General features: G+C 42.1%; 1 protein-coding gene across 1 annotated transcript in view; it reads right to left on the bottom strand.

The window, feature by feature from the left end:
• The window catches only part of LOC121671610 (macrophage mannose receptor 1-like), a 58,686-nt gene extending 54,952 nt beyond the window's left edge, over positions 1-3,734 (bottom strand). Inside the window, exon 1 of the mRNA XM_042043596.1 lies at positions 3,176-3,734. Coding sequence (XP_041899530.1) covers positions 3,176-3,236 — 61 coding nt within the window. The 5' untranslated portion in view covers positions 3,237-3,734. The remainder of the gene's footprint in view (positions 1-3,175) is intronic.
• Positions 3,735-13,055: the final 9,321 nt, after the last annotated feature.

Here is a 13,055-nt window from a genome sequence, read left to right as displayed (position 1 = left end):
AGGATATGTTTTTAAGCTTTATACACAAGCTACTTGTAGAGCATATTTATTTTTCACTTCAGTCATCGGTGACTTTTTCTTCCATCTCTTCAATATGAATGAAATACTAACAGCAGTGGGACTTGCCATCACAAGGTATGCCTCTTCATGACTTATGAAAATATACAAAGCTCTTCATAGCTTCCCAAGTTATTTTTCCCTCTTAGTAAACAGTGATTCTCAGCATGCATTTTTACGTATTCAAGGTTGATTTCAAAATTGTAGCCACTTGAAAAGTTTTTAGTGTTTTTACACTTGGATGTGCTATGAAGTGTAATATTTCTGAGCTGACCTTGCTGAAAGACTGAAAATTCTCCTCTCTGATCCACCTGAGATGCATTTTAGCACAGTAACTTAATCATGTTCTTTCATATAAGGTAACGGGATGCACAACATTTTAAAACTATATTTTAACTGGGCTATGAGCTAGGAAGGAGAAACATTAATTTATCTCACTCTGGGGATTCAAGCTAATTAAAACACTATTTATTTTAGTGTATTATTACCAAACTAAACAAATTCTATAAAGGAGAAATATTTAAGGGGAAAACAGGTTAACCACAGAAAAATTTCCCTTCTCTGCTGAGTCTCTAATGTGGAAATTATCATACTTTTCTGCAGAAGAACAACCTGGGAACAAATAACCTCTCTCTCAGAAAAAGAGCTGACCTAGACTTATCTCATCTATAGTTCAGCTTCCTTCTCTTGTCCTTTGGCTTCCAACTCACTGGGAAGTAATGTAAAACTGATGAGCACTGGAGGCAGAAATTGTTGTCTTTTGCCAATCTGTTTTACTCACAGACAATACAAGGAAATGTATAATTATCACTGCTGGTGACAACTTCTTTTTATTCTGCTTTTCTACTAGCATTTAGCACAATGTTATTGTAAACTGATATATGCAGTGCTTGCAACTCCTCTTTTCCTGAAATAGTGTTTAAAGCTTCTGGATAAAAGAGATGTCAGACAATTTCACATGTGTAGAAAACACTACCAGATTTTTCAAACTGCTAAAATTGTATTTGTGGCCTAAAATAACATTGCTTATTTACTGGTTCTTGTGGTGTTAAAGAGAACATGCTATGCACATGAAAAAGGTATCCCTAAGATACTGGATTGCTGCATCCAGCAATGAAAGGGTGCAGAGTTCCGACTTCAGAAACAAAATTAAAAATCTGAACAAAGAGGTCTGGCCAGTGGGGATGGAGAGGGGGACAAAACTTAGGCTCTCTACTATTCTGACAGTGCCTTTTACAAAGCTTTAGAAGTGTGTACACCCAACACACCTGCTTATACAAGGGCCCCACTGCACATTCCCAGTGCAGGGTGTAGTACGTATGTAAGCAGCTAAAGGCCAACACAGCCAAGCAGGCATAGAAAAGAAGTCGACACCAAAACAGGAGAACAGGAGGTAGCAGGATGCTGGAGCAAGTGTGGCTGAGGCTGTGATTGCAGGATTTCATTTCCCTCAGTATTGCTCCTCTCTAGTCCATGGCCATCGAGCAGACTTGTAACTTAGTCCTGTATTGCTCCAGTTTACAGTTTTATTTCTGTTTGTTCTGCTTTCTTGGTCACCGAAAGGGGATTCCCATACAACAGTATCCATGTGAGTATTTAGATAGTCTAGGAGAAACAAGCCAGGTATTTGTGCAGCACTTCCTCTGCCCTGCCAACTCCTCTCTGTAAACACTTGATAACACTCTTGCCAACATGATGAGCCATATCTGTAAAATGGGCTGAGAATTACACATATCACCATTAGCTGTGTTTCACTGTTCTGTAGCAACACTTGTTACAGAGCTCTGTAACAGGTGCTGCTCTTCACTACAGATGAACCGTGGGTGGAACACTTTAAGGTCCACCACAGTGTGCTCACGAGTACCACAGTGTTAGTACTTTGAATTAAGCCTATTTCTAACAGTAATTCATATTTTGAAAGTTACAGCTGGAAGGAAGTTCTTTAAAATGCATAAGAACATGCCAGGCTTGGGAAACAACTTCACCATTACCACAACCAGCCATTCAGGGAGATCCAGCATCTTTTCCCTCAAACGTCCCAAGTAGATCCCAGTAGAATTTTTCTCACAGGTTTTCATTTTTCTTTATCCATCTCTGGCCCCAAATTGTATCTTAAGAATTGTGCCAAGCACTTCAGAATCTCACCAGACAGTGTCATTTCCACAGTAGAGATTTCCAGTGTGCCAAACTGGCTCCACACTCTGCAGCACTTGCAAACCATTACAGATTATGTGAGTGTAAATAAAGAAGTAACCCGTGAAGCCAGTGAAGTGCTGCCAGTGTTAAACACTAACGGAGAGCACCAGAAGAGCACCCCAAAAGTCAGGAGCAAAAGAGGAGGGAGCAAGGAGGCAGCAAGCAGGTAGGATGACTGTCTTCTCTACAGACTCTTGCTTACCAGTCAGCCTAAACTGATTGTTGCTAATTACATAAATGAAGAAAGGTTACGAGGCAGAGTTGTGAAGTTTTGCATCAGTAGATCTTAATCTAGAGAGCAGAGGATGCTGAGAGGTTTTCAGGAAGGTCAGGTGAAAAACTTTCACTGAAAAACAGTTGTGAGCTGGAAATCATGGTAAGTCTCAGAGCAAGTGGGTACAAACTCCAGGTATCACCGGGCAACACAACTTCCCCGTTTCCACACCTCTATCCATACCAGCACCTCAGCTACCTTGAAATCCCCCCACGAAAGCCATCTGCCAAAAGCAGGGCCCATCAAAGAGGAGGGCAGGCAGAGCCCCAGTACCAGGCACGTCCGCAAACCTCTGCGTGAGCAGGTCTCTGAGGGAAAGCTGGGTGATGGTATTAAATCAATCGGGGACCTAGCAGAGCAGTGGGGGAAACTGAGGCAGCGCCAGTGACAGCCCTGTTCGGCACCCACAGCACCATGGGTACCCAAAAGTCCGCCCTGCCGGGCAGCTTTGCCCACCGGGCACCTCTGGATGCGGGAAGCCGCCTCCATCAGCGCGCCCGCCGCAGTGAGGGTTAAAATGGTCCTGGGCTTCACCTGCGCTCTTTCCCCACGCCCCCCGTAAGCCCCAGGTCAGGCTCGGCTCTGTGCCTGCCGTGACCCCTCATTTTTCGGCTCGCCTCACCCCGCACAGCCCCTGCGGGCACTTACCCAGCAGCGGAAAAACCCGGGGGAGAAGCCCGAGGAGAAGCAGGAGCAGGGAGGGAGCCATGGCCGCGGCTCCGCCCGTGGCGCCCCGCGGCTCAGAGGAGAGGGCGTCCCGCCGGGCAGGTCCTCCGCACTTGTGAAGGGCTGGTGGATCAGGGGAAAACTCTGCGCTCCAAATGATAAGGAAATATCCTGTCACATGGGGCGTTTTGAAATAACAGGAATTCGCTGTTCAAACTTTGCTTTCCTAAGCTGATTTTTTTTCCCGTAGCGGAGGAAAGAGCCTCCTTCAGGCATGTGCAGGTGATAAAGCGGTGATAGCTGAGAGGAGCGCTGCTTTTTTTGTTGTTGCCGTTGTGCGTGGTGTTTGTTTTTTTCTTTTATCCCCCAAGCGACTCTGTCAGCGTTGCATCTGGGTCAGTGGTTTGTCTTCCAAGAAAATTAACCAAACCCGCTGCGAGGGAGGAGGACATCCCTCTCCTTTCCTTCTAGGATAAGGAAAGGCGAAGGATGAGGGGTAAGAAACCCAAGTCTCAGAGAAAACCCCTGCTCGAACGAGCAGGTTGCTCCCCAGAGCAAGGACTGCAGAAGGAGCAGCGACCTACTTTTGGGAACCCGGGATCTGGGTTGCGCCCCCGTCCCCATCACTCCTCCCGCAGGCGCGAGCAGGTCGCTCCGCCGGGAGCGGGGCGCGGCCGGGGCTCGGGGCTGCCAAGGAGGAGCCCGAGAGGACGAGGGAGCTTAAGAACCCTAAGAGGCATTGCTGAGCTCCAATAAATGAACTTCAGCCGATTTGTTTGTTTGTTTATTCTACTGACAGTGATAGCTCTATCTGCTATTAACAGGACTCAAATCTTGCTCGTGAATCAGTGTAAGACAGAACCTTGCCTGCTAGCTGGGTTTCACAAGCTGAAGCACCTGCCTGGAATTAAATGGTCTTTCTGAAAAGGTGTTTTTAGAGCACAGTCTGCCTTCAGGTTATTACAGCTTCTTGCTATGCTGGATACAAGACCTTCCCCATGTGATTTTTGTGGAGAGCAGCGTATTATTTCTTCGAGATCACTATCCATATACAGTCTGAAGAGTCCCAAATGGATTGAAAACATCAGTCTTACTGTTGTTTTACATAGAGAGGCCTTTATAACATCTAGGTCTTACTGGGTATTTTGATGGGGCATACATGAGGATCAGGGGGCACCTTATTGCTCTCTACAACACCCTGAAAGGAGGTCGTAGTGAGGTGGGGGTCAATCTCTTCTCCCAGGTGACAAGTGACAGGACAAGAGGAAGTGGTCTGAAGTTGCACCGGGGAAGGTTTAGACTGGATATTAGGAAAAATTTCTTTCCTGAAAGAGTAGTCAAGCACTGCAACAGGCTGCCCATGGAAATGGTTGAATAACCATCCCTGGAAGCGTTTAAAGATGTGGAGATGTGGTGCTTAGAGGCATGATTTATTGGTAGGCTTGGAAGTGCTGGATTAATGGTTGGACTCAATGATCTAAGAGTCTTTTCCAACTTTAAGATTCTATAATTCTATGAATCTGCAAAGCAACAAACCTACCATGTGTATGAAGAACTGTCATGCAGCAGCTGTCCCTGTGCTGTCATGCACTTGGAAATCTCTGATAAGTATTAAAAAATCTTCAAAAGCCTCCTTGATGGAAGTTCTGGGTGGAAAAGTACAGCACATGCAGAGAAACACCAATATGAGATTAGTATGGAAAGAGGCGGAGCAGAGTAAAAAGGTACTTTGACACTATTGTAAGAGGAGAAGAAACAATGGAGATGAAAACCAAGCTCATTTGAAGTCAACGAAATTCCTTTAAATACTGGAAAGGATTCCAGACAGGCACTTCAGCTGTGTTGGGTCCTCTTGGGGGCTACATAAGGGGAGTAAAGAGGAAGTGGTTCATAATTTCTCTCAACATCTGTATAACCACATAAAGGTCAGGAACAGCCTGGCCCAGGGACAGGAGGTGGGAAGTATTTCAGCCATAATCAGCAATGTTCTGTATTGTTGTGTTGATGAATTGTCATGTGGGAAACTTAATCTCTTGCTGTAGTGTATGGCAGATATTTATTTTTCCCTAATTATGTGCAAAACCCAAAAGCCCAGGAAAACATCCAGTGCTGAAAGGAACAAGTCAGAAGACTCAACAATGCTGCTGCCCTAACAGAACACTGCTATTTCTAAGACTAGCACTGAAATTTTGGGCATTTGTGGTATTCTTTTGGCTCAAGATAAACAGAGAAGGGAGAAACTTCAGTCTCAGTGTTCAGTCTCAATGTAAGCAGATAAAACTGCCACCAAAGTCTTTACATGGTTTTGTAGAGATTGCTTATGTGATGGTTATGTGCAGCAAAGGCTGCATGTAACTTGAATATATGTGTTGCACAAATCGGCAGAAAAAGGGAATTAAGGAGAAGAGTAGTGATAACTCTTTGGCTGTCAGTGGCTGTACCAGGAATGAGCTGTACTCTGAAGTGACAGAAGAAACTATATTAGGCTATTCTTGGAGTTTCTCAAAACTGAACTGGCCAAGCTGCTGAGCAACTTGATCCAACTCAGCCCTTCTTTAGAGAGGCGGTCAGGCTAGATGACTTCCCAAGGTCTCTTCCAACCAAAATGAGACTTCAGAAGAGCTACTTCCAAGAGAAGTATTCCAGCCTCCCTTCCTGATCTGAAAGCTGCCTTTTTCTCATTGTCCCTTAACACTCACTGGAGATACTGGAGATAGTACCCGTCCAAAGCCATTTTGACACAGACATGTGTGATCCATACATATATATGTCTATGTGTGTATACTTATGCCTACACAAAGCCCCTGTCTAGAGCAGCACAGGTTTTGATGAGCTTATTCACGTATGCTCTGTGTCTCATCTGCAGCACACTCGTCACTAATTATATCTGGATCTGTCTTCCTCTTTCATCATGCAAATACATGACTCGTATATTCTGATCTGATACAGTCAAAGAGAAAGATTTTTTCTCTTTTGAGACAAAAGGGGTCAGCAAAGTCTCAGGCTGTAGTGATTTGTAGGCAAAAAGTTACCAAAAGCTCAATCTGCTAAATAACTAATGACAGGGTACATGTCCTAGATAGACATATGTTTTCATCTCTCCCGTGGGTAGAAAGCCAGCTGACATTTACACAGAACAGAAGGGCTTGAATTCCTCTGAGACAGGTTACACCCTCTCTTCTTCTGGCACATCCAGTTCTTGCAACTGGTCATTCTTCCTGGCAAAACACTCTGAAATCCTGAGGCCACAGTGGCCCTTGACTTTTACAGCCAAGTGGAAAATGGGAAGTTCAGTCCTAAATGAAATCATATCCAGACCTGAAACATAATATGCCTGTATTGCGTGTGTGGAAGAAAAACAAATTGATTACTATCCATGCTTTTACATTTGCATCCAAGATGTTTTGTGATGTTTCATGTGGGAGCCTGTATCTCTCAGATGGTGTTCCATAGTTATCTACACATTACTAATATTTGCACGGGTGCTGCAGTAGGTTACCTGCAATGGAAGCCTAAAACCCTTTCTGTATTTCATTAGTCATCCTGGAGTATTTAAATAAAGTATTTAAACATTCTCACACTACTGAATGATTTTGGAAAGAGAGCTTTCTAGAAGATTGTACTGTTGCAAAGAGAGAATTAAAGTTAGACATTGTACTGGTTTTGACTGGGATGGAGTTAATTTTCTTTGTAGCAGCTGAGATGGTGATATGTCTTGGGTTTATGACCAAAACAGTGTTGATAACACAGGGATGTTTTAGTTATTAGTGAACAGTTTTGCACAGCCTCAAAGCCTTTTCTGCTTCTCATGCTACCCCATCAGTGAGCAGGCTAGGGTGGGCAAGAAGCTGGGAGGGCACACAGCCAGGACAGTTGATCCCAATGGACCAAAGAGGTATTCCACACTCTATGATGTCATGCTCAGCCATAAAAGCTGGGGGAATGAGAAGGGAGGACAGACATTCAGAGTAATGGTGTCTGTCTTCCCAAGGCTCTGATTTCCTTGGGAATTAGCTGAACACCTGTCTGCCACTGGAATGTAGTGAAATAATTCCTTTTTTCGTTTGGTACATGCAGCTTTTTGCTTTTGTTATTAAAACGTCTTTATTTCACCCTCAAGTTTTCTCACTTTCACCCTGCTGTTCTCTCCCCCATCCTGCTGCAGGAGAGTGAGCGAGCAGCTGTGTGGGGTTGAGCTGCCAGCTGGGGTCAAACTACAACAGACACAGACTAAAACATTATTTATTAAGATAATTTCAAGAACTTTACCATTCTGTACATTCTAATTAGTATTTATGAGTGAGAGAATTTTTGTTCATTTAAACCAGAATCTTTCAGAGTCAAAAGGAGTTAAAAGCTAAGAGGAAAATCACAGAAAACGGACAGAAATCTTGAATTTTCTCAAAGAATTTTCAATGACTGTCAGACTAAATGTATCTATCAAGTTGAGGAAAAATTACAGCACTGTTGTGTATGAACTAAAAGAGCAAGGACACAAACCTGTGAATGCTGGGTGTGGATCAACAGCCACCACAGTTTATTTAAAGTGTAGCTAAAGCTGAAGCAGACACATTTCTTCCATACAGGAGCTAGTAGAAAGAAGGGTTATGAACACTTTCAGCATTTTTTCATCTCATCTCTTGCTTTGCAAGGCTTAAGCTCATCTTGTTGATTTCTGCAAGCACACAACACAGCTAATAGGAACAGCAAACAAAATAACACGTAAGTAGGACACAGTCCAGCACTGGTTTGACAGTACCATTTTCTCAACAACAAATTGTGCCCACTGGTGAGAAAACAAAAGGAAAAATAATGCAGTAATACACTGCCAAGAAATTAAATTCATTGCTCTGTAATTACTTCAAATCCCACCAGAAGAAAAGCTCCTCTAAATACACAAATGTATTCAGCCCCTACACATCCTAAAACAGCAGTACAGTCATCCTAACCTCCCTTTGCTGTCAGTGGACAGAGCAAAGGAGGAGCAAGAAATAGAGGACCAATTTAGGTGTCATACTCTTATGCTTGGTCTTACTTAAGTTGAGCCTGGGCCTGAATTCCTGAACATCATTGTGCTAAGCAGTACAAAAGAATAAATATTAGATCAGAATGACATTTTTTTCCTCAAGATAACACCTCAAGCCTTTATTGTGACACCCTACGTCTATTTCTTTTTTTAAAAATACCTTTTTTAAATTACATTAAATCCATGCTACAAATCCCCTGCAGCCAGAAGGCAGAAAGGGAGTTCTACTGTGGAAGCATTTGTTGATCTTCGTGGTCTATTCCACTTTCTTTCTCATTCTGTAGTAATAAATCACTCCTAACTAACACTGTGGGAATTTTGCTTTAATTACAGTGTTCTACATGGCAAAGAGCTGTACACACCCAGAGCAGTGGGACCCATGGCTCTGTTATCTACACAACAGACAATTACTGGATTGCCATTTCTTATTTATCTAGGTACAATAAGCCTTTTGATAAGACTACTTCTCTTAACAAAATGAATATACATCTTTAATCCTGGTCATAACTTTATGAGTACACCTGTGGTCTGTAAGATTTCTCCGAGCTTAATAATCACAGAGAATCATCAAGTTTGGAAGAGACCTTCAAGATCATCAAGTCCAACAATCAAAGTAACACCGCTATAATCTCCCCTAAACCAAATCCCCAACATCCAGACATCTCTTGAACTCTTCCAGAGGCAGTGATTCCATCATCTCCTTGGCCAATTTATACCCATGCCTAACCACTCTTCCAGTGAAATAAAAATTTCTAGTATCTAAAATTTGGAACTCAGTGGGAGTAGAGCAGGACACACTTTAATACAAACCCATAGCCTACTTATAACAGTTACCACCTTTGAGCTGTATGTTCATTTCCAGTTATTTATCATGGTTAACAGGAGATGTAGAAGAAGTATGGCAGTAAATATATGAAACAGTATTTAATAAAGGATGAAGAGAAATAGTTATTTTAAGAAATGTGTGGCAAAAGATGATACATAACAGGAAAAAGTATCAGATGATAGGAAAAGATACAGAGCTGATTTGTACTTTCTACTTGCCCTATCAAAATACATGTGCCAAAGAAAATCCAGGTTAATTCAGAAACAACAGTCTTCATATCCATTGTCATTATCAACTCAAAATATGGCCATGGCAGGAGCACAGGGTTCCTTCAAGAACTATCCTCCTTTAGGACAGAAATAAATCAGTAGGAGAAAGCATTTAAGAAGAAACTCCCAAGAAGGCAGTTAAGGGATCAATGGGTAAATGCCAGGTAGAGAGTCTGGGTTGGCTTTGTTAGCAGAGAAGAGGATTACTTACAGTTTTTTTGGCTGGACTTTTTTTAACTTTACTTCAAATAATCAAATTTTGGATGCAATCATAGGCCACACTCCTTAACCACAGATTTGATCCTGTGTCTCTGGAATAGGAAACTATGGCATCCCTGTAAGTATTAAGAGGATACCAAGAAATCTTTAAATCATTCTTGTGGCAAATCTTATGTTGAGATGTTGTTGAGCAATGTTTTAATACCCTGTACTGTAAATAAAAGTCTACAATGATGAGCATGCCAGTAAATCTACGCCATCCTGAATACTCATTCATGATGGTTGCAGTAGCAAAATACCACACAGGACGTAAGAAAGGAAAGAGGTTTCAGTGCAATTTCCCAAAGAAATATGAAATCAAGCAATAATATTAATTTTAAACAGCATGTATTTTTAAAACAGATTATAGTATCCCTAATGTCAGTCAGATAATTTTTAAAAATTACTGCTAGCCCCAAATTTATGAAATGTCACCCATGGTATAGGGTTTACCCATGGGTAGAATATTACATTTTTGAATGGAAATATACCTAATTTCAGTAAAGGCACTGAGAACTGCAGTTTCCTATCTGATTTAATGTTCAAACCTTCTGTCTGATTCAAAAATTCTTTAAGCTTACACTGTTAAAACATTTTTTAACCATTTTTTGCAGAATTAAAAAAGTTTTTTCAGAAAATTAATTCAACAAAGACTGAAATATTATGAAGCATTATGTAAACTAAACAGTTATTGAGTATACATTATTGAAGCTTCAATATAGTAGGGGGACAAATTAAATTTTATTTCAAAGATCATGTTTATATTTTATTCTAATTTCAACAACAGGATTTTTATTTTGACAATATTTCCTGCAAAACAGGATAGAGTTTCCATGCCTCAATGCTGTCTGTGTCAGAACAGACTGAGCATCCCACTGAGTGACTTCCCTTTAGGCCAGCTCCAGCACCATGAGATGGCCCCCGTCCCACTACAGCTCACCTTCTGTTTTGCTCGTAAACGTGCTGGCTTTGTCACTCCTATGACCAAGACTGACAATGATTCTTTTAGTTTGCTATTGTTTAGTCACTAAATAATGTTGTTTCCTTTAGTCCAAATTTGTTTATGCATTCAGATGCAGCTCATCAGGTTTGTTTGAAGAGTGATTGTCGTTCTGGCTTCACAAGCAGCGGTGACTCCCCAGACCACAGCAGGCTGCACTGGCCCGGGCCCCTGCAGAGCCAGGGATGCTTCCCACAGCGCATTTCAGACCTGCAGCACGAGTCCTGTCACTGCAGCGTCACCCACGAACACCCACAGCTGGGCATAAAGCCAGCTCCAGGTACCCAACCTCGTGATCCCATGTTTCACTCACCCTTACAAGGATGTAGTTACTACCTCCCTCCACTTGCTAGAGAAGCATATAGGGTGAAATGTATATTGAGTACTCAATATAATGAAATTTATAAGACAAAAAGTAGCTGAGATAATCTCAAAACTGTTCTCCCCCCCAGCCTACTTCCAGAGAAATAAAGACCATGTAACAAATTTATAGATTGTAACCTAAAGGGGTATGTGTGAAGGAGGGTGACCTGTGAGACAGGGGTAGAGGGAGGGAGGCTGGTACTACCCGGTGTGTGGGAGCAGCTCTGATAGAGGGAGCAGACCTGCTGGGGGGGAGGCAGAGCTGGGGTGTTGCTGAGTGCTGAGTGCAGGGGTGTTGCCTTCACACATGCTGAAACACAAAGACAGGACTGGTGTAAAGCATATTTACTAATCCTTAATCCTTCTCCGGATCTCAGGAGCCTGCTGGAGTGGCAATAATGAACCTTTTCACTTTTTCCTCCATCTGCTCATCTGTAACTGAACTTCAGGGCAGCTTGGCTCCAAGAGATGAAGAGTTCACCACCTCTTCTTGATGCAGTGTCTCCTGCACGAGGCCTTAGTGGAACAACCATAAAGAGAAAACAGAAGTTTAAATTGCTCTCTTCCCCTTTTGAAGTTTTGATAACATAAAAGGGGTGAGTCTAAGTCTGTAGATAATGATTTCTGTGAAATTCAACAGTCTTGCCTTGAATTTTAAGAAGTTTGACAAGAGCTCCAAAGTTAATAAAATATGTAGCAACATGTTAAATACATGAACAGCACTATACCACCCCGAAGAACCTGCCACCTGAAAAGTGCTGGGTGAACCAGTACTGAAATGACTCAGGCCAGAAGCAGCTAAGTAAGGGACTCAGACGCCATTTCTCTGCATGTGCATGGTACATGGCACAGTCACCTGTGCCCCATTTCTCTGGTTTAAGACATGCTGATGTAGTGTCCTGAGTAGGTCTTTTAATCCTTGCAAGACGATGACGACTCCTAGGTGAGATAGTTACATCACGATAAAACTTGTTTGCAGATGGGGTGACTAAGTACAATCATGAAAGCTTTCCTCAGAAGAGCAGGGAGCCAGGTGGGCCTGAAAACCACATCAAAGACCAAAACAGAAGGCAGCAGCACCTGGGTCCTAGCAGAAAAATGTCCTGTCCAAGAAAACTATTCAGGGTACAGTACTTTCACAGTATTTTCTGTGATTATACCCCTTTTTTGCACCAGCAGTGTGGGTCAGCCCTCACGCATATGGATATTGACAGCACTACAGGGCTGAGGAGCCTCATACTCTCTCCCCATCTCCCCTACAAAATAGTCCTGTACCTCCACCCTGACCAGATAGCAGCAGTCCTGTTACCAGGAGAGCTTCATCTCCTGTTTTCATACAGATACAAGTTGTCTATGGGTGACCTGGACTCCAACTTTTGTTGGTATTTCCATAGATGAACATTTCTTATGTAAGTTAAAAAAAAAAGTAAAAAGTAAAACCAAACCAAACCCTGAACAAATTAAAACCTCAAAACATAACAGGGAAAGAGTGTCTTGTAAAAGGTACCTAGAGGAAAGGCATAATAATCCCAAACCAGAGAGAGTTTGGGAGAGCCTTGGCTAGCAGCAAGAGATCAGCCACAGTTGTGGCTGATTTATTTTGATGCCTCTTTTCAGTGGGAGTTAGGCATAATAATAACTTTAAAAATATCAATCATAGATGTTAGGTTAATCCTGAATGTGAAGTTGCGAGACTGATTGAATGGCAGTTAAACAAGAAAAAAAACACAAATGGAAATAATTTCTCTGATAGGTTAAGAACAGTTTCATGACAGGGTAGGTATTTGCCTTTTTTGAGATTTGTTTTGTCACTATCTTTTCTACAATTTTCCATCTCCACTATTTCATATAAGAAGCTTTTAAATACTTCAAATCACTTCTGTTATTTCAAGCACTGTGAGAGTCCTTAGATAAAACAAACTGATTTTTCACTGACTAGTAGCTAACTATGCTATTCACATTTAAACCCAAGTTAGGTTACCTCCACCAGCAATCCCAGAAATTAGATATCTGCAGCATTCAGTTCAGTACAAGAGAATCTTAGAGTCTGTTTCTGAAGGTACAGCAGCAATTGTGCTATTTGGTATTTCCCCCAGTACAGTGCATAGCTGCTCAGGCAG

Source organism: Corvus kubaryi, unplaced genomic scaffold (assembly GCF_017639235.1).
Source record: "Corvus kubaryi isolate FWS band 111438036 unplaced genomic scaffold, C.kubaryi_AGA036_p1.0 37398, whole genome shotgun sequence".
Lineage (NCBI taxonomy): Eukaryota > Metazoa > Chordata > Aves > Passeriformes > Corvidae > Corvus > Corvus kubaryi.
This window is presented reverse-complemented; position numbering and strand designations above follow the sequence as displayed.